Genomic DNA, 24,906 nt, shown 5'->3' with positions numbered 1-24,906 from the left:
TTAACCCAAACCACAGTTGGAAAACCCACAAAAGAACAAACCTTTTGTATCTGAAGATCTTTTGTCCTGACCTTCATTACACAATCTCAGTTTGATGCAGGGTCAAATTTTATACGCTATGTCAATCCATCTGTGAATATACATCAATAGTGAAGCTATTAACACAATCAGTAAAAATATGTAATGGTCCCTTAACACCCTTGTCGTTGAGCATTGCAGTCTCTATAACTGCTTGCTGCTGTTCAATCCTTCGAGAATACCCCTAACAGCTTAACCACCTTGGAGAGTTTATCATTGTAGTTATGAATATCAGAGACCCATCGTTTTGCATGATTGCATCATGACTATCTGCAGGAATCTTATGATTCATATACATAGTGTGAATGACATATGGGCCTTGCTCAATGGGCTGCAAGGAAAATGGAGATTAGGTTTATACACATATGAAACCCATCACGTTTTGTCATTAAACGTGAAGTGCACAAGGATTATGACAGAGATGCTTACAGCATCCACTATGGTGGCACCCATTGTAGAACCCTTAGGAATTTAAAAATATTTTTTTTTGTTAAATAGTTAAGGATCCGAACCAAATAAGTGTTTACAATGGTGAGTCCCAATAAAAAGTACTTAGAATAATTTTTTTTTTTAAAAGTGAATTATCAAATGTTTCAATAATATAACATGAATAAATTTAAAATCACAATAATTAAAAATAAAGATACAACAATTATTAATATTCATCACCAAATTTGTTCCAAACATTTTGAATTAAGTCATGTTTCAATTGGGCATGCATATTCCTATCACGAAGATCATTCCGATTGGGAAACATATTATTCAGATTTGTAGGTCTCTTCGTTTCCACCTGTGAAGTTCTAGTGATGTCTCCTTCTTCAAATTCAGATATATCGATACGAGTGTATCCGTCCCGTTCATTTTCGACTATCATATTGTGTAGGATGATACATGCTCTCATAATCTTTCCTATTTTTTCCTTATCCAAAGTCTTTACCGGGTTTCTCACAATCGCAAATCGAGCTTGCAATACTCCAAAAGCCCGCTCTACATCTTTTCGGGTAGCTTCTTGAAATTTAGCAAATAACTGTTCCTGAGGACTTTGAGGGAGGGTGATAGATTGGATAAATGTTGACCATTTTGAATATATACCGTCTGTGAGGTAGTACGCCAACTTATACATGTGTACGTTGACCATGTACTTTACCCTCGGAGCTTTACCTTGTAAAATGTCATCAAAAACAGGAGAGCGATCGAGGACATTAATATCGTTTAAGGTACCTGGAGGACCGAAGAAAGCGTGTCATATCCAAAGATCGTGTGAAGCTACAACCTCTAAGACAATTGTCGGTTTTCCTGATCCACGTGAGTAATGTCCTTTCCAAGCGGTTGGGCAATTTTTCCACTCCCAATGCATATAGTCAATGCTCCCGACCATCCCAGGAAACCCTCGTGTCTCTCCAATATCGAGTAGTCGTTGAAGATCCTCCAGTGTGGGTCGTTGTAGATACTCCTCTCCAAATATTTGTATTATTCCGTCAGTGAAATTATGTAAACATGAAAGTGCGGTGGTCTCACCAAGTCGGAGATATTCGTCAACCGTGTCAGCCGCAGTACCATAAGCAAGTAGACGAATTGCTGCCGTGCATTTTTGAAGTGCAGAAAGACCGAGCCTCCCGGTTGCATCTCTTCGTTGCTGAAAGAATGAAAAGCACTCTGATAGGCTATGAACAAGACGCAAGAATAATTTCTTATTCATGCGGAAACGGCGTCTAAATTGATCAGACGAGAATGTCACAGCTTCGCTGAAGTAGTCATTCCATAAGCGCGCGTGTCCTCCTTCATGGTGTCGTTCTCTATAAGTACGTCTCCTTTGCGGGATGGTTTGATCCTCCACAATCTCGTTAAATATATCTTCTGTGTATTCCTCCAAAATTTCTTCCAGTCTTTCCTCCACTTCATCAGATGAACATGACGACATATCTAAAAACATTCAATAAGTTAATCTAAAATCAACAACAACTGCTATTTTTAAAAAAATATTTGAATTATGAAAATTTGATACACTTCTAAAAATGTAATAATTTTAGACAAAATTTAATACACTTCTAAGAGATGTTTCCATCTCAGTGAGTGGCTCTTTTTTGCCAAGAAGACGTTCAAGGACCTTCTGTTTAGACAGCTTTTCTTTGATTTCCATGATTGCGTGTATCTTTGTCAAAGACTCTTCTTTACCACTCTTCTTCTTCTTATATGCAGATTTAGCAGCCTTGACCCCAATAGGTCTGCCCTCTGCTTCATCTTCTCCATCAGCCTCCACGTCTCCTTTGCGCTTTTCCTTTCCACATTCTTTAGGCCCATAGGTGGAGCACCATTTCTGGTCATGCCTCAGCTCCCTCCAGCAGTGATCCATGCTGAACTTGTAGTCGTTAGTTTTGAAGAAAATGTCTATGGCGGCTTTCATCACATCATCATCATTTTTGCCACTCCTCTGCTCCCTCAGAGCGGCGTCATAGCATCCAGCAAACTTGGATACGTCAGTGTTGATCCTACCCCAACGCTTCTTGCAGGAACAAACCTCTCTCGGTATTGTCCCAACCAATTGCAGACTTGCGTTGTAGTAGTCGACAATGCGCTTCTAGAATGCACCAACCCTCTGGTCATTACTTACGACAGCATCCTTACTGGTGTTAAGCCAAGCACCAATAAGGATTTTATCCTCCTTCGGAGACCATTTCCTCCTCTCCTTAGGCTCGCCACCAGACTCGACAACAAGCTAGACAACTGACTCATTAGGACCTTGGCTACCCAACCAAAAAGGTTCGGGTGAATCAAGGTCCACTGTAGTCTGAGATTGACTAAACAAGAGGTTTGTATAACTAGTTTTAGGATCCATGATTTTGAGAATGTTTTGTGTCGCTCTAATAGCAACATATAGCCTTAAGTAGGCGACCTTTAACCTAAGATACATTTCAACCGAGCAGTTAGGAAGGTGGAAAGCAAAGTACTTGCATTCAACACCAATCAAATCAGACTAATAACACCTCTAAAACATTTAAAACAATCAAATCCTTGGCGGTAGGAAGGTAAAAAGCAAACTAGCATTTAAGCAAGCTAACTATAACTAGAATTTAACCAATCAAACTAGAACTAGCATTTAACCAAGCTAATATTTTTTAAAAGTTAATTACATTCACAATACACTAGGATAAAACAGAGAGACGTAGCTGTAGTACCTTAATTATACAGACACGGAAGAGGCTCTGGTTTAATTCTTCGAAGCTCTTCCTGCAAAAAAATGTGATCAAACAGTCAATAGTTTTTCAAAATTGAATAAAGAAGAACAACAATTTCAAATATTGAAATTTACCAGACTGAAACATCACCGCCAAACCAACCAAGAGTAGTGCAGCGACCATTACACAGACGCGCAACGCAAAACCATTTCTAAGCACTGCATTCTTCTTAGATAACTCACACACCACCTTTTGTAGCTTCATCAGCTTCTGGTCACACTCAAATGCTTGCTCCTTCACCAGCCTAAGATGTGTCTGAAAGTCTCTGAGCTCCTCCGTAACAGCTACATCCCACCACTTCCAGATGTGGCAGTCCCCATCGTTTACATTCTCGCACGTCAGATACAAGCGCCCTGGATCTTTACGCGTGTAAGATGTTGCAACTACTGCATCAGAACCACAGTAGCATGTCGAAGGCATTCCATCATCAGATTCTTCTCCATACACTTGATGCAAGAATCTACTGTCATCTTCATCCTTGTACAGTTCACATTTTGCTTCAAGAAGGGACGTCATGTCAAGCGACTCTGCTGAAGAAGAAGGCTGTGTATACGAATAATCTTGTCCCATTATGTCTCTGTAAACATGAAAGAAATCATGTAAGATTAAGCGAGGAAGATAAAGTGAGGAAGAAATCAAAGATCATTAGGGTAAGAACTGATTTAAGAAAAAAAGACAAATTGTTTGAAACGAATATCGTTTTCAAACTCAAACTACAAACCGATCGAAAACCCCCTTCTTTGAAACCGTAATTTCAAACTACCTTAACCCAAAATCCTTTTCAAACTCAAACTACAAACCGATTGTAAACTTCGTAAACCCCAAATCGATTGAAAACCCCCATCTTTGAAACCCTAATTTCAAACGTTTTTGTCCACAAATCGATTGAAAACACAAATCAAAACCCTAATTTCAGAGGAAAACAACATGTAACCTAATCTAAATCGAAAAAACAGAAAAAGAAAGCTTCGATTTACCTTCGTCAAAATCGATTGGAAATCGCCTTTTATCGCCTTTTCTCGACAGCTTTCTTTTTTTTTTCTCTCCTTCGTCGAAAATGAAATTTTTTTTCCGTCTACACCAAAGACGAATGAATCTTCCGCCAAACCCCCCTGCCACGTCGCCCAAGGTTCGGCTCCCTCGACCCCTTACTTACAGGTTGATCCTTAGATAATTATGCTGAAATATAGTTTTTATATTACCATTAACTTTGGTAATGACCCTTAGAATCGCTAAGGGCTACCGTTACGGTTGTTCTTAGTATAAATAGAACCTTACCCTAAGCATTAATACCCTAACAGTAATCTCTTGTATCAAAAAAGTGTAAGACAATGTCCATTGCAGGGTTCTGATCCAGTATCCAAACAAAAAATTAATATTAAAAAAAAAAAAAAAAGAGGAAAGACAGAAAAACAGATCCTAAACCCTTTTTAACACCGGTTATAAACTTTAATTCATCACGTGTTTCTTTTCTAGTGGCCTTAATTTCTATTTTGAATTAAAAGTTATTTATTTCTTACATATGCAACGAAAAAATGATAAATTTATGATGTAGAACCTGCAAATGGATATCTTACCGATGGGGCTGCCCTAAGAGAGACATTCTCAAAGCTTGTATTTTTCTCAGTTTATAGTGAAGCTTGAGGAACAAGAGTTCCCTCCCCAGAAGTAACGGTTAGAGGCCGTGAATTAGGTCAAAAGTGTTTGTGTCTTTTACGGTTTATGCTTACTCTAAATCGGCTCCTATGCAATACTGCTTATAGAATTATTATATATTTCTTGATTCTGAAGTGAGTGGAGAAATTTGAGCTCTTGTACTTAGAAGGTTGGGATATACCGTCATCAAGCTTTTCACACTTGGACAGCTACGGTGAAAGTAACGTTTTGACAATGTTCTATTTTGAAATATATATATTTGACATTTTTTCACCCGTTGCTAAAAGCTCAAAAAAGGTTTAGGAACTTTTGCAGTATCGTATTATTAAATACTTTTGCAAATATGTTAAATTTTCTTTTTATGTCAAATTATCTATAGAAACTTATACATAATTGAGAATTTAGGTGTCTCTCTCTTTCATATTACAGATTTATTTTATTTGCAACATCGTATATAAATTTAAAAATTTTCTTTAACGGCACCCCCAAGGTTTAGATATGTTTGCAAATATGTTAAATTTTCTTTTTGAGTTAAATTATCTTTAAAGAAAGGAAACCTATTCTTTCTTTTTTTTTCGTAACACATAGGAAACCTATTCATATTGGGAATTTAGGTCCTTCTCGGTTGTAGGTTAATAAATACTCTTTCTCTCACCCCCCATCCCTGGCTCGCGTATTAAAGATTTTGATTGAATCACACAGTAGCTATGGAGTGGAGAAACCTTCCAACGGATTTGGTAGAGAATATACTCTCTAGGATTCCAGCTATGACTCTGGCAAGATTTCGATCAACATCAAAACAATGGAGCGCTATATTGAAATCCACTAGCTTTGCTAAGATGCACACTGCCAAAGCACCAAAGAGGGAGGATGAGTCTCTGAACATCATGTTGATTGATTCTAATGTTTTCCAAGTAAGGATCAGTCTCGGTGCTCCATATGTTAAGGTTGCAGATAATCCATTCTACCTTAAAGACCCCCTTTGTAATTCTCCACAAGTTGGTGTACTTAATGTCTTTCACTGCAACGGCTTGTTGCTATGCACCACAAAGGACAAGAGACTCGTGGTTTGGAATCCATGTTCAGGGGAAACCACGTGGATTAAACCTAGAGACATCTACAGAGAATCAGACTACTATGCTCTCGGTTACACTTACGACAGCAAATCATGCAGCAAGCAATATAAAATCTTGAGGGTGGATCGTCATAAAGATGTACCACCTAATAATGAGTACGAGATTTACGACTTCACCTCTAACACTTGGAGAATTCTTGGGGTTGCTACTGATTGGTTTTTAGCACTATATCGTCGTGGCATATCAGTGAAGGGAAATACTTTTTGGATTGCTACTCAAGCATGGAGTCCACATAACAATTTCTTACTTAGTTTTGATTTTTCAGCAGAGATGTTTCAAAGTCTATCTCTTCCTCGTCCGTTTCCGTATAGTATATTGGCTTTATCTGTGGTTAGAGAAGAGCAACTTTGTCTCTTATCTTTAACGAATAAGGAGTTACAAGTGTGTGTGACAACTAGTACCGGATCATGGAGTCAGCTCCTAGTCCTAGATTTGACCTTTCAATATGAGATAAGTAGTAGTCAGTTTTCTAAAGGGATGAGTTTCCTGGCAGACAAGCAGAGCAAGGTTGTAAGGTGTTTGAACTCCGACAACGTCTTATCCACTGTGCAAGAAAATAAAGACATACAAGTGAATCGGCTTGGAAGAGGCAAAAGGGAAAGCATCACGCATGATAACTTTGAGTCTAGCTCAGTTCTTCTGAATTATGCTCCAAGTTTAACTCAAACCCAACAAGATTATACACGCAAAAGGAAATCACCAAGTACGTGACTTGTGATTGTCACACTAATCTAAATATATAAGTCTCTCTTTCCTTCTATGTTGTTTTGTTTTTGAGTTTTTTCTAGGACTTGTCGAATTTTTCGTTCCATCTATCTATCTACAAATATCTTTAGATTCAAACCAGTTTATGTTTTGTGTTATGTTTTTCCTCGAATCATATAGTTCTGGATGAATTTCCTTTCAACGTGTATTGTGTTTGCTCAAATTGCAACCCCTTAATTACACGAAACTGATGATTTCATCGTTTGTTATGGTAACTATAGTTGTTTTTTTTTTCAGTCTAATTAATGTAACTGGAACATTCTATTGGTGAACTATTAAATGTTTGAATTGTATTTTCTTTTTTGGTGCTTGCATAATAGACCTAACAAAATTTGAGACCAACATGGGAGGATGAAAGGGTAGATGATTCCCATTAGTTCAATTTATTTTGTAATTCAACTTCAAGTAAATTCTAACTTAAAAGTGATCATGCATTTTCTTTTGAATGATCCACCATGCATGTTTACTGTTACTATACACTACTTAGTACTAACTACTAACTGGTTCTTTTTGGCGGAGCGGGTAAAGACATAGTCTGAGTATTCTATTTAAACTTCTTTCTTTTTTTTTTTGCTAAATTAAATTTTAAAACTTTCATCTGCATGTTATTCAGTTATCAAATTAACGGGAATGAGAAGATTTCATAAATTAAAACTTAGGCTTATTTCTGATATCTATGCCTAATAATTTAATTTCCACAATACACAAAGTGAATTTTGCATTCGTGTTCTTTAATCTTGGAACATAGATATTTAATACCTGAATCATGGGTTTGAGACATGTTCCAATTTGAGGGTATGAAACTATATGTTCAACTTGTTTTAAGAAAAAAAAAAGGATGTAAAAAATATGGTTCATGTCTAAATCCTTGTAAATGGATTCACAAGTGGGAATGGTTCCAAGCCACAACCCACAATGCAAATACCTTGTTGGAACCGTACGATCACAAAGCTAAAACATTCTCAACATTTTGCAGAGAAGGACTTTTTCTTAAAAGTCTAGAGATGCATCGTATAGTATTTTTAGAAATGCATACGTGGGGGTTGGTCAGTTGTTCTGCTCCATGTTAGCTACACGTTTTTCACAAGCCTCTTTCTCCCTCGTCCTGCAGTGCGCTCTCTGACCAGCGTTGGCATCAGTTTTTGGACGCAAGGCGAGAGCGGTAATCAGCTCCTGAATTCTCTATAAGACAGATACCAATATAAGATCAAATGGAAGAAAAAATAACCAGAAAAATAATGAATATAGACAGACCTTCTTGTTTTTGTTCAAACTGTGCATTTGATCCTTTTTCCCAATGTTGGAGGCAGTAGTCTGGAGGTTCTTTTCAGCGGTTCTCAAATCCTACAAAAGAGAGTAAAGGTTGTTGATATATTGACATGCAATTAATGAAAGGAAACAATTAATTAATTAAAAAAGAGAGAGAACAAGTTGTGTTCGTCTTACCCTAATGCGGTATACTTCTTCAACTATGATGTTCAGTGTGGCTGAAGCTAAGCCATCCACTCCATCATTCTCCCTCATATGGGTTATGAGCAAAGTGAAGCTAGATATTCCAGCAGCATGTAGGAGTTGAACATGTCCTTCATGGATGAGACCCTGAAAAATCACTGTAAAAAAAGCATTGTAACAATCCACAAAGTGGCTTCGTAGACTAAACAAACACCAAAGCTACATCATATCAGGTTTTCAGAGCTCCAACAAACGCAAACAGTAATCTTTATCGTTGTAGGAAAATAGATGGAAGTATAATCAGATCCTAAACTGGAGAAATCTAACCAAAAAAAGCTCTACCTCAATGCAACAACATCAACCACGCACATCCCAAAGAATGCCTTGACTGATACCAAAACTATAGATCACGAGATGATTATAACTCATCACAACAACAACAAGCGATGCTTACGGTATACGTGTTTTTCATGGGATTCATGGCTAGCAACGCGCCGATAATCAACTTGAGAATCGAAGCATTAATATAACAAGTTAAATACATAGAGCATGCGAAAGAGAATCTATCGGTGATCTAAACAAACACTGCTTTCGACGATTACAGATCTCGATGAACAACAACAACGTAAACGATAACAGTTCGGAGTTATGCTAAGCAAACAGATCTATGGATCATCCGAACTCGAGGAATCGATTGAGCTTGAGCGATATATAGTCACAGTCAGAAGTACAGAATCGAAGCAGTATAACAACAACACAGAGCATGCTAAAGAGAATGTAGCTTCACGGTTAAACAGCATACATTACAGTATGCGAAGAAGAGAATCTATCTATCTTTCAACTCAAACGATGATCTAACAACAAACACTGCTCTCATAGAAGAAACGATCTCTAAAATTACAAGTTACAACAACAAGCGAAGCTAATATTATTATGATGAACACACGATAACAGTTTCCATCGGAATCATCATCATGCTAATCAAACAGATCGATGGATCAAGGAGCTTAAGCGATAGTCACAGTCAGAAACAGATATTACGATCAGAAAAATCTAAACGAAGGAGGCACTAGTATACATAAACGATCGAGCGAGAATCATATGAAGAAGATGATAAGAGTTTACAGCTATCAGTGGCTTCGTTGAGCACATCTCCTAGCTGGTACATCTGCTGGTAAAGTTGTTCTTCCGCCATTCTTCTTCTGCAAAATCTGAGAGAGAGAGAGAGAGAAAAGAAATCAAGTAGCCAACAATATATCGTCGTCTCTCCAGCGGGAGAGGGAGTGTTTTTATATTTATTTTTATATTTCAGTTTTTGTTTTAACTAATACTTTTTAACCACAGTTACTACTAAAATTTTCATTTTTTCACTGTTGTTGTTAATATAAAGTTTAAAAACATATATATCAATTATATAACAAATGATTCCAACATTTCTTAGTTTTTTTTTTTTCCAATATCTTAAATTCTTGGTGTTTACTTGTTCCCCAAAACGGGTGCAAATGATCAAATCAAGTCTTGGTGGTCAAACAATTTCAGATTGTTTTTTTCTTTTCGTAATCTCTGTTTTATAAATACCAGTTATATAATTAAGAAATCTATATTTTAATAGTCATTTTAGAAAGAAGCCGTGCATGGCAAGTAATTCAACCATTGTTGAACTTTCATGGTTTCATAACTCTCTATAAGATTCATTTTAGAACCAGAACTCATTTAAAGTTTCGATAATTTTGGTTCGGGTTTAATTACTTTTAGGTATCATATAAATATTTTATGACAAATCAAGTCATGGTGATCAAAAGGGCCGGCCTTGCATGTTAAATTTACTTTTTCACGAGCAGTACAATTCGAGCAATTTTCATCCAAAATATGTTTTTTTCTCCTGGATATTATAAGCTTGCCAAAACTTGGAATGGAATCTATTACCTAAATTTTCAAGGCAGGGGAATCCCTTGTGCAGCTCTCTTCCGCCCACGGGCTCTGCTGCTTCTTCTTCTTGTTGCCTTCTTTGAAGGTACACAGACATTAAAAAGCAACTAAGATCAGTGCTAAAACACAGACTAGAAAAGCCAACCAAGCATTCTAGTTTAAGCAATGAAGGACATGCCTTTGTATAAGTTGCACCCTCAAACTCCATTTTTTTTTCTCATTGCAGAGTTTATCACCTTGCGTTAAGCTGCAATTCTCGGCTTTACTTTTCATCTTGTCAAAAGATCTTGCCTTGCTCGCAACTTCTTTATTAATCATAGAGGAACCTTTTTTTTTTTGGGGGGGGGGGGGGGTAAACACTATGTATTGAGAGACCAATAAAAGACAAAGAAACATATATAGGTCAAACAACATCATTTGCATTCCCTATTCCCTAAATAGAATCGTATAAAGCCTTAGCCCTTTCATTACGCAGTCAAACATGACACCATTCGAAATGTGTTTTTCAATCAAGAAACTTAACTCCAGCAAGATTGCTACTTAGCTTTTGAGTTTCACTTAGATAAACTTGAAATCAGCAAAATATCAGAGGAAACAAGAAATGTGGAGCTGACCTGTTTACATCTCTCAAGAACATCAGAGAAACTGTAGACCGGTTGGTTCCTGCGCCGCTCGCTCCGCCGCTCCTCCTCGGTCGCTTCATTTCCGTCAAACCCTCGAAAGCCAATGGCGGTGTGAAGTTAGAGGATTTTTACCATTGCAAACCCAAGGGGTGAGCCATCAGTGAAGGAAATAACAAAATGAGAGTGATGCCAAGTGCATTTCCCGTATATCGTATCCGCTCCAGAGAGTTCGAGTCTTAGACACGTGTGCTTCGTCCTTTCCACTCCTGCTTGGATAAGACCTGCGTTAAATTTATATGAAAACCATTTAAAAAATATCGTATAAAAAAAATTATATTATTAATCGATTTAATATATTTGGCTCTTAAACAATTTTTTAAAATTTTTTTTGGTTAATTACATAATTTGTTTAGTAATGAACAGATTCATTTTTAAAACCATTTTAGGTCAAAAAATTATTTATCGCATAAAAACCTAACGTTTTGGCCGAAAAATCTCATGTCTACTATTTGGTTACAATGAAACTATGTCAACTCAGTTTTATATCATGATTTAGAAATTTAAAAGTTAATTATGGTTATGAGAAGTTTACGTTCACGTGTCAATCCTATATATCTTCGATATTTTTTTTCATTTTGTGTCGTTTTGGTTATTGCTCGATATAAATATTGATTTTTGGGTTTATTCTCATTTCTTTCTTTTATTTTGGCTTAAAATTTAGAAAATGTTTAAGATTCAAAATTATTAAAGAGATACATACTTAGGTTAAGATATGCGTCTTGTGCAGAATAAATAAATCAAAACAATCAAATGATCGCTCTTGTTTATTCACAATCATTTTAGAATAAATAAATCAAAACAATCAATCGTATATGAAGTATATATAATTAAATTTAAACAATATGAAGATATATATTAACATAAACACATATTAAAATAAAATTATTTATTTATATAATTTTATTATCATTGTATCTTATTATAGAAAAAAAATTAAACATTGATCACAAAAGTTTATGTGATACTTTTAACAGTTTTAGTAATTTATACTCGTTTTGAAAAATTCAAAATACAACATATACAAAAAAATCTAAATTTTTAATATATGATCAATGTAATTGTGTAATTTATTTTAATAGTAAAGAATTAAACAAAAATGATAGAAAGCATACAAATTATTAGCAAATCTTCATTATTTAAAATCATTAATTACTATATATATCATAATCACATTAGATAATTCCGTAGGTTTTATTTAAGGAAACAATATATAATAAATAGCTATTTTGCTTTAGTTTTTTTTTTGTAGGAGGCATGAGACATGAGTCTCCTACTTTTTATTCAAAAACCGAAAACAAATTACAATCAAATTTGCCGAGGTCTAGACACTTCATGAAAATCTTCCAACAAAACAGAAACAACACTCTCTCGAATAACCTCAAATAAATGAAAACCAAAAGGTAAAGAAAACGCATAGTTAGCTAATCCATATGTTAGATGATTAACCTCCCTATATATATGATAAATTTTGATTGGCCAGTTTCTTGATATGAAAACATAGCACAGACGTACTAGGAACACGACATAACTTTTGACTGACCGGTCTCTTGATATGAAACCATAGCACAAACGTACTAGGTGGGCAAGCTTCCACCCATAACTTTTTTCAGTCCATTAACTTAGCTCCAATGGCGTTCTGATGCTTTGAACCCAAGTATAATCGCTCCCGCAAGAAGACACATAATCATTTATCGACACTGTAGAACCGAACTCCAAATCAGAAAACACAATCTTGTGACTCTTTCGTATTCCGAGGAATTCCGCCATAGGTCTTCTGGTGGAGTGATCAGGCCTGGCACAGTCTCTCTGTGGTTACAACTTCTCAACCTAACGTTTCTGCCGACATTTGTTTCACCATTGCCATCCTCAGGTAACTAAGATTGGAGATTTTGTAGTTGCAGCTCCTCAAGACATATTCCAGCGTTTTTTTTTACTGTAAAAAACAAACGTTACGCTGCTACTTGGAGTTCTTTACCCTCGAGACTTGTTTTGGTATTTATGGAACATAACGTGGGAAACAGGGCTTTGAGGTTGAGATATTTTCGAGATTTACCACTGCTTGTCTTTATTTGACTTTTTAACATTTAATTAGAACATCTCCAAAAGATACTCTATAACTTCAAATATAAAGTTTTTTGCTCTCAAAAAAAGAACTTAAAAACTACAAATTTGAAGTTTTGAGTAGTGAAACTCTATATTTGAAGTTTCACTACTCAGAACTTCAAATTTAAAGTTTTATATTTTTATTTGCATTTTGGTCCCTATAACTACATTGTTTATTGTTCTAAGCCTTATAAAAGTTATATCTCATAAATATTTTAAGTTTTGTTTACAAAATCTAAGTTTTACACATAAAATTAAATAAAACTTTAAAATAAGATTTAAAATGTTTAAAACTAGATTTAAACAACAAAAATATACAAAAAAACTTTAAAAAAAAACTTTTTAAAAATTACATGAAAACATAACTATTACAAAAATTTAAATATCACAATACCACTAATAGTCAGGTAAGTTTGATCCAGAACATTCAAAATTTCCAAATATTGTCCAATATTTTTTGTGTAACTGAAGATGGTTGTTGTTGTTGATGATGTCTTTTCGTACAATTCTTTCTTGTTCATATTGAAAAGTATTAATATCATCGATAAAAGTTAGTCTTTTAGCAATATTTTATGTTTTTTTATTTTCTTGTTCTGATCTAATGTATTTACAGTATTAATATCACCCGATTTTAATATCTTTTTATCTCTAATCTACAAATTAAAAAAGAGGAGAGGCATTTTTACTTCGAAAAGCACTAGTATATCATATATGCATTACGAAAATTACTTTATGGAATAATATGGTATTTTGCTTGAAGTTTAATATTAATTAAGTTATTTTGTTTAAAATTTTATATTTTAATATAATATTTTATTAATTAATATTTTTGTAATATATTTATACAGTGCTAGTTATTTACAAAAATTTTATGAATTCAAATTAATTATAACAAATATAAAAGACTATATTATAAAATACAAATAGTTTTGAAGTTGAGTTTGAAGTTTTGCTTTTGGATAGGAACAATTTTAAACTTCAAATATTGAGTTTTAACTTCAAAATAGAATTTATTTTTGGAGAGGCTCTTAGTCAACTACGATTTGTTATCACATTGGCTTTTCTCAACAACCACATCTACAATCTATATAATACATTTACACATGCAACAAAAAAGAATATCTTATCATTTTTTTCTTCTTCGTCTGTGTTCACAAGGGATAATAAAATTGTGCTACAACGAGATGCTGCATGCATTTAGTGCATGAGAGTTTTCTTGTCTTTATCCAGACGTATATAATAATACGGTTTATACGTTATCTCTATGAAACGGTTAGAGAACATGCAAAGATAATAAAAAATAAAACTAGGAAAGACGAATTAAAATATATATATATATATTCATGGAAGAGAAGACCCTAACCAAGTAACCATCAATGGTCGTTGACAAAAAAAAAAAAAACCATCAATGGTCACTAAAATAATAATCAGTTTTTCTTTTAATGGTCACATCAAATGACGAAATATATCTAATCTAATGCAGTTTTGAAAATAAAATATCTCAACTTGTTCATTTCTATTTAACAAAAGTTATTAGGATTGGTATTATCTTCATATTGCAATAGTCTTACCAAGTGAATTATATCAACCGGAACCTTGATAACGCCACTAGACCATATTTGTAGTTTCAGGTTTGAACCTACGTTGCACGGAAGCTTCATCGGACGTCCGCTTCCCGCTTCGGAACCGGAATCGGAATCGGAACCTTGTGGAAGCTTGCGGAATCTCGCTTCCAAAACGTTTCTAAAATATTCTCTTTAAAAACATGTTGGAAGCTTACGATTCTGTTTTGGAATCATGCTTCCGTTTTAAAAAAAATGCAATGTATATCAATAAAATATAAAACCATAGTTTTAATCTATATAAAATAAAAAATAATAATAGTACTGAATATTCAGTTATAAATATACAAAAAATAATACTATAAATTATCTTTATGCATTGAGATTTTTTATTAAAGATATAGCACATATTGAAATATATTTTGTCAATTATTTATGAAGTATTGAAAATAATTAATATAATATTTTTTTGTAAACTTAATTCATGTGTATTTTTAAAGTTTTAATATAAAATCATTTCAAAATTATTATAAATGAATAAATGCTTTATTTCAAATTTAAATCATATAATTTTTAGAACTAATTTTTTTAAAAAATTATATATATACATATATATTTATATTTATATATGGATATACGCTTCCAACACGTACCCGCTTCCTAATATTTTTAAAAATCTCGCTTCTGCGCTTCCTTACGCTTCCGCTTCCACGTACCCGCTTCCGTTTCCATGTAACATAGGTTTGAACCCAAGAGGATATATGAATTCAACAAAAACGGTAATGAAACAAGGTATAACTCCTACGTCCTACTCATTCATCTCTGGTTACGTTAAAGCTGCAGCTCGGTAATATATTTTTTGTGACAAAATAGTTTAATGGGTTCAAGAAACTCAACCCAAGCAAATTAGAAGCCTAACATCTCTCATTGATGGGAGTAGATACTTTAGTACCTACCACATTCTCCATCTTCAAGCTCCTCTTCCTTTTCCGCACGCTTTGTTTGCTCACTCTCTCCTCCTTTTCTACGCCGCTTTTCCCTGCCTTCATCCTCGGCTTCCCGCACCAAACCTCGCTGCAATTCCAAGAGTTTAAGAAGGTACTCTATACTACGTTTTTTTAATGCATCTCACCCTTGAGAAAAAGGCAACAAAGTGAAGAAGTGTACCTGTTGTCTTGATTCCTTATGGCCACGACCAGCTTTAAGAGATTCTTTGTAATGATCTGCCTCATTTTCCTTCACACTAGTATGTCTTTCTCGATGTCTACTATGGCTATCTCTTCCCGATCTTCTACGTTCTTTTCCATAGAGTTCGTCCACGTCATGGTTGTAATTATCAGCTGAACCTTGCTTACGATGATCTCTATTGTCTCTTTCTCTCACTCTCTCCTTCTCTCTTCCGTATTTATCCTTCTCCCTGTCATGTTCCTCTCTAACATGTTCCTGTAATAATAAAACAGTACGTAATAGCTGAATCATCTATAACCAATAGTTGAAGTATGTTAGCATGTAGTTATGATAGCACCAAAACTGGTAAGATGCTTGACTCGAGCAAACTTTTTTCGTAGACACAAAACTACCATTACCTTCTTGTTCTGTTTGATCCTTTTTGCCTGTTCTTTCAGGTGCGATATGTAATCCTCGAACGTCTTCTTCCGGAAGCTCTCGTCCCCTATGGTACTATATACAACGAGGAAACATGCAACTGGTGATTAGATTTAAAATACATGTTCGACGGTTATATAAGAACCGTACTAGGAAGGACCCAATGCTCCTGAGATTTGAGAAGGGTGTGGAATATAGCAGAAAAACAGGTCTAGTCATGGGCTCGACCATGAAGAAGTGTTAGAGTAAATGAAACGTACCGGAATTTTTCAGTACCTTCAACAAGATGCTTAGAATCCTCCCAGGATGAAGAGGCAGTTATATACTGCACCAAAACTAATAATCAGGGCGAAAACAAAACCACGACCCAGAAGTTCACCCATCACATATTATAAAGGATCAGACCAAACTATATTCAATACCTTGAAGGAGCGAAGCATATCCACCAATTTTTCAGTATTCCGAGTCTGTTTTCTGGCTTCCTTCTCTTCCTTCTCCTTTGCTCTTTCCAGCAAATCATCAAACACTAACTGCGAAGCATCACCAAAACATTTAGTTTGAAGTCATATCCAATGAGACTCTGACAGTAAATAAAGAATATGGTGGCAGTGAAGTGAGTTCCTTTGTATTATTCTATGTATTAAGAAGCAAGAAGACAATTATCATATCTTCTCACATCATCTGGAACTATCATGAAAAAAAAATAAAAGTCGAGGAAAATAACTACAGACCTTCAGTTTAAAGTCAGGAATAGATGGGGAACCGATACCCTCAGAAACTGAGACTCTGAACTCATCAAACGTTGATCCAGTGGATAACGTTACCTGGAAGGAAAACGATGAGATCAAAACACCAATAAAATCCACAAATCCTTAGAGAAAGAAAACACGTACCTTTCTCAGCTTCAATACGTCCTTTATCTGAGATTTGAGCTCGTGGTACTGTGAAGACCAAAACGCGTAATATGTAACAGATGATTAACTCAGGAATTGAGGGCCATAAAAAGAAAGAAAGGAAACAAACAAGAAACGGAAGCAGAAGAACCCACTACTCTTTTTTTTTGTGTGCACCCACTACTCATAAACCAATAAAAATAATGCTACTATGACTACACAATGATACAAGTTACCGTCTTTTAAGAAACCAAAACAGTCTAGTGACCGCATAGCAGTTTTGCTCATCGTTTTGATATCACGGTTGCTTTCATGATATCTTGAAAAATATAAAAATAACACGACCAATGAAAAGGATCTAGTACCTTTCTTTTCAAATCCTCAACAGCATCTTCAAATAACTCTTTTGGTGTAGCGCCAGAGGAGTTCGATGCAATTGCTAAATATACTGGTAAATCTTTGACCTGCGATGCAGGATCCGTTTCGTATCAAAACCGTTAGTTCAATACATGAAATGAAATAGTTATTCTGTGTCACGCCCTATTTAATTTTAACCTTCACTAAATAATCACGCCAACTAGTTTTGGCAGTAAGCTCTCCTGTAGCAATATGTTCATCTATCAGACCACGGAACTCATCACGATGCTTTCGCTCTGCTTTTTTTAGTTCTTCCTGTTGTCATGAATGGCCGATATAATGAGGTAATGTCGATAAAACAAACAAAGAGATGTCAAATACGAAAGATTTCTAGTATCCAAGTACCTTCTGTATCTTCTTTCTCTCCTCTTCTTCTCTCTCCAGATCGCGCAGATACTCCTGTACAGCACTTTGAATTAGCTGAGTGTGGATTTGACAGATAGTTCCTGATCAATTAAGAATGAACTGACCTGAAATATTTCTAGCTGATCAATTTTCTCAAGACGTGAACATCTTTCATCCACTTCTAAACGGTCCTGAACTTTGCGCCATTGGCTATTAGGCTGAAAAAAAAAAGAGCGTCGGAATGAATTAGCACAAGATAGTGTGGGAGATAAGAAATGAAGAGGGATAATCACCTTAATGAAATTGCAAGATTCCAAAAATCTCCTGTATTCAACAATGTTCCGCTTGCGATCCTCAAAAGCTTTCACCCGCTCCTTACAGAATCAACCACATATAGAACAACGGAACACAAACCAAAGATCAGGTCCTTGAACACATTAGAACAATTTGATAATTGGTCCTCGCAAAGCTAAAAACGCACATAGAGGGTAACACTTGTATACAGTTAACATTGAACATGTTTTAGGTTTCAAATGAATGATCAAATTTTGATTATAACTAAGAAGTCTAAAAAGAACACTCGATGAAAATTTTCTCCGGATGAAAACTAATGTCAAAAATGCATGCATATTTACAGAGAAGAGATGGGGAAACAAAATAGGCAGTTACTTCCGACCAACACAAGAATCAATAATGAATACACCATACAGTACCTTCTCCTTTAAGTCACTGATATGATCTTCAAAAATATTACGACGGTCTTTTTCTCGTTCAACAACTTTGAAACGCTCATCGTCTTCCAACATAGTCACAGCCTTGCTGGATAGAGAAGGAACATTATATCACAATTTAAATCGCACTGCAAGAGTTCTCGTAGAGGGGCAAATAGGAATCAGAATTATGCTGGAGAACAAACCTCCACCGAGTAGAAGGAGTAAGCTCCACGCATTCCTGGTAACCAATGTCCACAAGATGATCAATGGTACGGAGTAGCCTGAGATTGCTCAAAAAGAAAAGGCAGCAGCAAATCTGAAACTTACCTCTAACATCCTTCTAAAATCTTCATATCGTTTTAGCTGTCTGGCTATCTTTTCCTCCTCTGCTGCTTTTCTCATTTGAGCTAGAAACTGAACCACAGCAAAAAAGTTCCAACAAAGCGCAATTAACATTTATGACCACATGTACTGCTTAAGCATAACTGTTCAAAACGTCAAGAGGATTTGAATGTATTACACCTAAACATCACAACTAATGATAAATTATTTTGCTATTTGTAGGGTAATGTGGTAAAAAGAAGTAACCTCATTGAAGGCTTGCTTCCGCTCTCCAAGAGTCCTCAAAACCCCGTATCTTCTATCATTAATTATTTCTCTCATCGCCTGTGGCAGAACCATGTAAACATTCAGCGCCAAGCTCAAAGAACAACTAATAGGAAAATTGTACTACCTGCTCCCATGTCCAGTCAGATCCAACATTGACAGATTTCAAAAGTGATTTGAAGACATCCACAGCTTCCTATATAATAAAGTAAAATTAATATATTCAGACAGATATGACCAGGAATATGCTTATGGACATGAAACCAATCATACCGATTTGTTGGTATAAGAAAAATTCTCTTGATGAATCTGTTTTCCTTCCGACTGACTGTCAACTCTTTCATTTTCCACCACATGTTTTTGGCTTTCTTCTGGTCCAGTCCCACTACCTTGCTGGACAGCAGATGAACAATTGTGATAAACAGATACAGGGGAAAAGCATGCTAACAAGAAATAGGGCTTAGCTTCAAGTACATTTGTGTTTTTAGCTGACACGTCATCTGCATTTCCATTGTTATCGGTTGATACTGTTTCCTTGTCAACCCTACACGGATAGTTAACGCAAAACTATTTAGCACATGATTCTCACAACTAACACTAAAATGGAACTAGAGCGAAAGGGAGATAAAATTGTTTAGTACAATGTAGCAGCAGAAGTTATCATCACAGTGGCAGAAGGATTATCAGTTTTTGCAGTATCACACAGTTCTGATGTTTTATCTGCAATTGCCTGAACTTGATCAACATTTTCGACCGGGGAAGAGCTTCCAGGAACTGACGCTGCCTGCTCCCAATCAGAAGTAAGAGCTAGTTTCTCACTGGTATCAGATGTTGGAAATGTAGATGATGTTTGGCTTGGTAAACCAGCCGGAGCTGCAGTCGATGCTGTATCAGAAAGAGACAGCACCTTAGAAGCATCAACAACGCCTTCTGCATGCAGCCCTTGAACAGATGCATTTTCTGCTTGTTCACGAGCAATCTGGCGAAAAGATTTTAAAATTTCACAATGGGAACTGAGAAATTAGAAATCAGAACTCAGAAAATGAGACAATAAATTGACTTAAGAGAAACCTTCATCTCCTCAGGCATTGTCCATGTTGATTGCTTGGTAACCTTATTATAATAATACCTGCAACCATATCAAATTAGAAAGAGATTCAACATAGCTATAGAATGAGATGTTTCTCGTTCATCAGTTGTTTGCTAGTGAAAGAAGACCTTTAGTTCCATACTCACTTTCTTCCATCAGGACTTGAATGTTCTTTCCAGTCAGTTTTTGCATCTGCTCTCTGTAACAGGGTATTCACATTATATACATTAGCTATATACCTATACAATTTTGGTTATCATTGCTTCAGATCACAAAAGAACAAAGGGGGAAAGGGTAACGATCCAGTTCACCAGAGCAAAACATAAGAGGGTAATGATAATAATTAATAACCATGACGAATATTCACAATTGTTCTCACTCAAAATATCTTAACGCCAAAAGAAATATACACAGAAAGGTATCCATAGGTTAAGAGAGCTTCTCCATTAGTCATGAACTATATCTCTAATCACTTATGTCAGCAGAAAATGAGAAAATGTAAAAACTCCGCAGAATTTCAACGTTATCACTAGTATGTAACCCTACCACCTATACACAATCTTGCGCCATTGGCAATTTCAGATAGAAACTCATCTTACATCTTACATGCCTACCTCCAACCAAGGTGAAATGGCTACTCATAAGCAGTACATGGAATGCAGTACATGGAATGACAAAGCACAATGCAGCTTTAAAAATCCAAACCAAGAGAGCATTCCTAAAACTTCAGTTCTTTAAGCTTTCTCAAGCTTGCAGGACATCGTGTGATTTTGAAGGACCAAAATTAAATACATAAACAGATGAGATTCACTCACCTCAAATAGAGTCATCAACTCAACAGGCTTCTCCCAAGTGGACTGCTTCGTCTTCTTGTTGAAAAAATATCTAATAACAAGCAAAAACTCAACGTCACACACAATATACTTGACACACCGGGAAACATGGAACTAAAATAATTTATTCCACAAGTTAAATGATGAGCACAATTGGGCCATCAGTTTAGGAAATACATTAATGGTTGCAAAAGGTACAGGACAATGAATCATCAGGAAATAGAGACAAAACATAAAACAACGAACAGCAAACAGCAAACACTTTATCATCAGCAAAAAGGAGAGGAAATGCGGTTGCCCAGCCAGTAAATCCTGCGATTTTTAGCACACAAAACCCATAGATATCTACGATTTCATGATCAAGCAAGCAACATATTATCAATATGAATGACAAGCACTGGATATAATTTGTGTAAAAGAAAGCAAGAGAGAGTTTCAGTGAATGAGCAGATCACATACCAATACATTTAACAGAACTAGCAAGTTTTTACCGAATTCAGAGAATCAAAAGTACAAGCTAACAAATTAAAATAGTAAAAAAAAAAGCAAGCAGAACAAACAGTTCCATAAATCCAATTATTAAGGAAAATATCATCTGAACTAATAAAACATGGAAGCAATTTCACAAAATATCGCACAAACTTATTGGGTGGTTTCCAGTTGCCAGCAGTTTATCTCCTTTGAATGTCAATATTTTAGCTTCGCACCGTATGTGAAAACGCAAGTAAAACAATCGAAAGAGAAGGAAATGAGAAACAAATGTCACAAACTTATAATTCTTACCTCCGTCCATCCGCCGAGGTATGCTCAACCCAATCTGTTGCAGCCTCTTTAAAAGGTATAGGTTGAGAAGAAGCTACCTTCAAGGCGCAAAAGAAAACATAGATTAACGTTGTAACCAGAAACAGTACAGAAGGTAGTTACAATAAAAGACATGGTACTAACCTTTGGATGTACAAATGTTGGATTCGTTATAGAAGATGGTGCATTATCCTGGCTGATAGGTGCACTTTGTTGTGCCTGACTATGACTGCTTGGTCCAGTGACTTGAGTTGGTGCCCTCAGATGTCCGAAAGATGTGGCACTCTGTTTATTCACAAAGTTAGGCACTCAAGATATTATGTAAATATAACTGCAAAAATCGCTTCATTCCTTACCTGATGAGAAAAGAGTGCCCTAGGGCCACCATTCATATTAACAACTGAAGTTTGTACGTAAGGCTCCGGCAAGAAGGTACCAGAGGCAACTGACACATTTGGCTGTGAAATTAGAGACGGATGTCCTAGTGGCACATGTTGCACCTGATTTGATTGGCTAGGTCTTTCAAGCGAATTGTGCATTGATTGTAGTAACTGAGGCGCATAAGATTGAGGTGGAAATCCGTTGTTCATCATTGTGCCACCTCGCCCAACATACTGAAAGTTTTGAGAAGCCAAATGAGCAACTTGCTCGGACTGCGGAGCTTGAATGGGAGGACGATGCTGGCATAAAGAAAAAAAAATCTGCAAGTAAGTTAAGGATTGAGCTAATAAACAGTCTTCACAAACATAGAATACATACAACATTACCTGAAAATTCATGGATGGAGCAAAGCCTCGGGGTAAATTTATGGAACTGGCATTCGGATGCTGGAATGGCTTTTCAAGAAAAAAAACAAATGCTAATTAGATATACATTTAGAAAAATAATATCAAGAATAAAAACATATGTAAATCCATTCGTATCTTGTTTAATGGGCTAAACTATCAAATAACAAAACTCAGATGACAAAAAGCTCTGCTCCAGGGAGAGAGTGGGGGGGGGGGAACTGATATCAAGAGCACCTTAATGCTTAATTTTGTAGAAGTCGCATTTTAAGTTCATATCCAAGCGATGAAAGGAGAAACAGTAAGGAAAACATGATCTCTCTCATTTGAAAACAAGCTCATCAATTTTTTCATCATACACCAACCAAGTTAAAGGCGCCAATGAAACTCAAAACATCATAAAATTCAATACAACCAGCAGCCTCACAAGGAAGAGAGCGCAAAATACAAAGAAGGAAAATAATACAGATACTCAATAGTTTAATCCTAGGCCTACCTGAATGCCAGGATAGTGGGGGTTATTAGCCATCCTCCAGCAGTATGACCCTCACTGCCATCAAAGAAACAACAGAATCTGGCTGTATTTGCTCTATGTAAGCTCAGTTGAAAAAAATGGAAAAGAAAGCTACGCACATCTGTACCACAACCACAAACAAACAGTCATACCCTTGTCTTCTAAAGTTCAATGATAGGATATCTAAGATAGCCTACAACGACGTTACCTCCCCAATACATTAAAAAGGCACGACATTCAAGCAAGTCTCAGCAAACATATGTATATGCAAAGAAAGTGATTCAAAACAAGTTCACAACTTCTACTATACATCATAAAATCGAAATTAATCAGGAGGCTGAAGTTTTCAACTCTAGGGTTTTCAGTCTAGCAGATTACAACTAAAATATACGGAAACGAGACTAGAAACGAAATCATTCAATCAAATTCTACTCAGAAGACACGCACTGATCACCAAACCCTAATCAGATAATCAAACCTACAAACACTGCTCAGTTGATTTTAATGAAATCTCAGTATTCAAAAAACGCTTCCTAAGGAAAAGGTACGATTCTCGGGGAAGAGAAGAACGAAATTGAAGAAGATTACCAATCGCCGGCGAGGACTCGAGTTCAGAGCGACGGAGCTACACTTCACGCGATAGCGATATAGATTATTAAAAGTTGTAAATACAAATCAAAATAAATAAATTGGTATCTAAATGGGCTTGCCAACCCATAAGGTTTTTTTGGGCCAAAATCCTACCAACGTGTAATTATTATTAGGGGTACTAGCTATTTATCCGCTCTACGCCGCGGACAAAAAATTTAGAATTCTACGCTAGTAACCCAATGATTTCATACACTTTCTCACTTATGAATTGCACATAAATACACGTGTGACTGGAGACACACTTTTTTAATATGCAATGTCCTTCATGCCCTCAAATAACACTCAACTATATTATTATCTTCTAACTCTAATTAGCCGGTCACTATCTCAACTCTAACTAAGCGATATATCATAAAATAATATGTAAGAAAGTAATTCAATAATCGAACCACCATCTCTCTCCAACATCACTTTTGAATTCCAGATCTACTTTACCAATTCGCTTACCCTAATTTCGCGACCCACCCTCTCTTTCTTCTTCGTCCAGAATACTCACCGCTTGTTTTGATTTTGTAATTTCCTCCACGCAAAATTCCTCATCATTTCTCATCTTATTGAACAATACCCTTTTCCTCTCTGTAATCAACCATGACGAAACCAAAGTTGAAGAAGAAAGAGAAGAGTACTAGACAACCAAACACACCGCAAAAGGAAATCAGAGGTTAGGCTTTCTTCCACTCTGCACTCGTTATTTTTGTTAGAAATTAGAGTTTTTTCAGATCCCTCCCAGATTTCGGTTCACATCGCTAATTAATTTGAGAACTTTCTTCTGAATACAGGAACACGACTTTCGTCTCCCGCCGAGACTATTTGTAACTGATAGATTCCCCACTAGGAGTTTGAACATCTACTCCTCGCCGGAGATTATACCATTCATACGGCATGTTCTCCGAGATACTCCCGAATTAGAAACCATTCGTCAGTCTTGTTTCGGAAAGCTTTTTAACCTCCTTGCCCGAAAATACCCAGTATCGTGTAAGCTCATTCATGGACGACTCGCCACCTTCCACTCCTCCTGCGGTCAGCTCCCCTGCTCTCAACCCCATCATCCAC

At 35.9% G+C, this 24,906-nt stretch overlaps 3 protein-coding genes across 8 annotated transcripts; 1 reads left to right on the top strand and 2 right to left on the bottom strand.

The window, feature by feature from the left end:
- Positions 1-5,665: 5,665 nt before the first annotated feature.
- Positions 5,666-7,070, top strand: LOC106410778 (putative F-box protein At3g23260). Its single transcript, XM_013851381.3, has one exon. It carries the CDS (start codon positions 5,678-5,680, stop codon positions 6,815-6,817), a length of 1,140 nt encoding a protein of 379 aa, XP_013706835.2. The 5' UTR covers positions 5,666-5,677; the 3' UTR covers positions 6,818-7,070.
- Positions 7,071-7,659: 589 nt separating this feature from the next.
- On the bottom strand, positions 7,660-11,134 carry BNAC05G33120D. 4 transcript variants are annotated; one of them, XM_048759478.1, is made up of 7 exons: positions 10,867-11,134; positions 10,431-10,611; positions 10,250-10,329; positions 9,449-9,534; positions 8,318-8,481; positions 8,126-8,215; positions 7,660-8,053 (listed from the first exon to the last, which is right to left on the bottom strand). In XM_048759478.1, the coding sequence occupies exons 4-7, from the start codon at positions 9,516-9,518 to the stop codon at positions 7,919-7,921; spliced, it is 459 nt and encodes a 152-aa protein (XP_048615435.1). In that variant the 5' UTR covers positions 9,519-9,534; positions 10,250-10,329; positions 10,431-10,611; positions 10,867-11,134; the 3' UTR covers positions 7,660-7,918. The 4 variants fall into 4 exon arrangements, with proteins under 4 accessions (XP_048615435.1, XP_013721255.1, XP_048615434.1 ...); XM_013865801.3 differs by having other exon boundaries at positions 10,250-10,326; positions 10,431-10,578; XM_048759477.1 differs by having other exon boundaries at positions 10,250-10,611.
- Positions 11,135-15,342: 4,208 nt separating this feature from the next.
- LOC106411204 (pre-mRNA-processing protein 40B-like) lies at positions 15,343-23,893 on the bottom strand. 3 transcript variants are annotated; one of them, XM_013851914.3, is made up of 29 exons: positions 23,791-23,892; positions 23,185-23,323; positions 22,671-22,739; positions 22,260-22,583; positions 22,048-22,188; positions 21,886-21,962; positions 21,085-21,154; positions 20,416-20,468; positions 20,251-20,308; positions 19,821-20,158; positions 19,654-19,723; positions 19,453-19,572; positions 19,307-19,375; positions 19,162-19,239; positions 18,901-18,987; positions 18,777-18,811; positions 18,574-18,679; positions 18,154-18,234; positions 17,986-18,078; positions 17,861-17,914; positions 17,654-17,770; positions 17,464-17,562; positions 17,099-17,146; positions 16,937-17,029; positions 16,628-16,735; positions 16,466-16,530; positions 16,187-16,280; positions 15,768-16,043; positions 15,343-15,674 (listed from the first exon to the last, which is right to left on the bottom strand). In XM_013851914.3, exons 2-29 carry the CDS (start codon positions 23,215-23,217, stop codon positions 15,546-15,548), a joined length of 2,985 nt encoding a protein of 994 aa, XP_013707368.2. In that variant the 5' UTR covers positions 23,218-23,323; positions 23,791-23,892; the 3' UTR covers positions 15,343-15,545. The 3 variants fall into 3 exon arrangements, 2 of the variants coding, with proteins under 2 accessions (XP_013707368.2, XP_013707369.2); XM_013851915.3 differs by having other exon boundaries at positions 23,185-23,238; positions 23,791-23,852; XR_001282356.3 differs by lacking the exon at positions 15,343-15,674 and having other exon boundaries at positions 15,970-16,043; positions 16,482-16,530; positions 23,791-23,893.
- Between the last annotated feature and the right edge of the window lie 1,013 nt (positions 23,894-24,906).

The sequence above is a fragment of the Brassica napus genome, chromosome C5, assembly GCF_020379485.1.
Source record: "Brassica napus cultivar Da-Ae chromosome C5, Da-Ae, whole genome shotgun sequence".
Lineage (NCBI taxonomy): Eukaryota > Viridiplantae > Streptophyta > Magnoliopsida > Brassicales > Brassicaceae > Brassica > Brassica napus.
This window is presented reverse-complemented; position numbering and strand designations above follow the sequence as displayed.

Excerpts from the sequence above, each read along its gene's own strand:
- LOC106410778 (XM_013851381.3), top strand. The coding sequence starts at position 5,678 with ATGGAGTGGAGAAACCTTCCAACGGATTTGGTAGAGAATATACTCTCT.
- BNAC05G33120D (XM_048759477.1), bottom strand. The coding sequence starts at position 9,518 with ATGGCGGAAGAACAACTTTACCAGCAGATGTACCAGCTAGGAGATGTG. Across the intron at positions 8,482-9,448 it reads CAACGAAGCCACTGATAGCT|TGATTTTTCAGGGTCTCATC; the intron begins GTAAACTCTTAT and ends CTTTTTTTACAG. Across the intron at positions 8,216-8,317 it reads AAGAAGTATACCGCATTAGG|GATTTGAGAACCGCTGAAAA; the intron begins GTAAGACGAACA and ends TCTCTTTTGTAG.
- LOC106411204 (XM_013851914.3), bottom strand. The coding sequence starts at position 23,217 with ATGGCTAATAACCCCCACTATCCTGGCATTCAG. Across the intron at positions 18,812-18,900 it reads ATTTTAGAAGGATGTTAGAG|GAATGCGTGGAGCTTACTCC; the intron begins GTAAGTTTCAGA and ends ATTGGTTACCAG. Across the intron at positions 16,281-16,465 it reads GAAGGTACTGAAAAATTCCG|TACCATAGGGGACGAGAGCT; the intron begins GTACGTTTCATT and ends CGTTGTATATAG.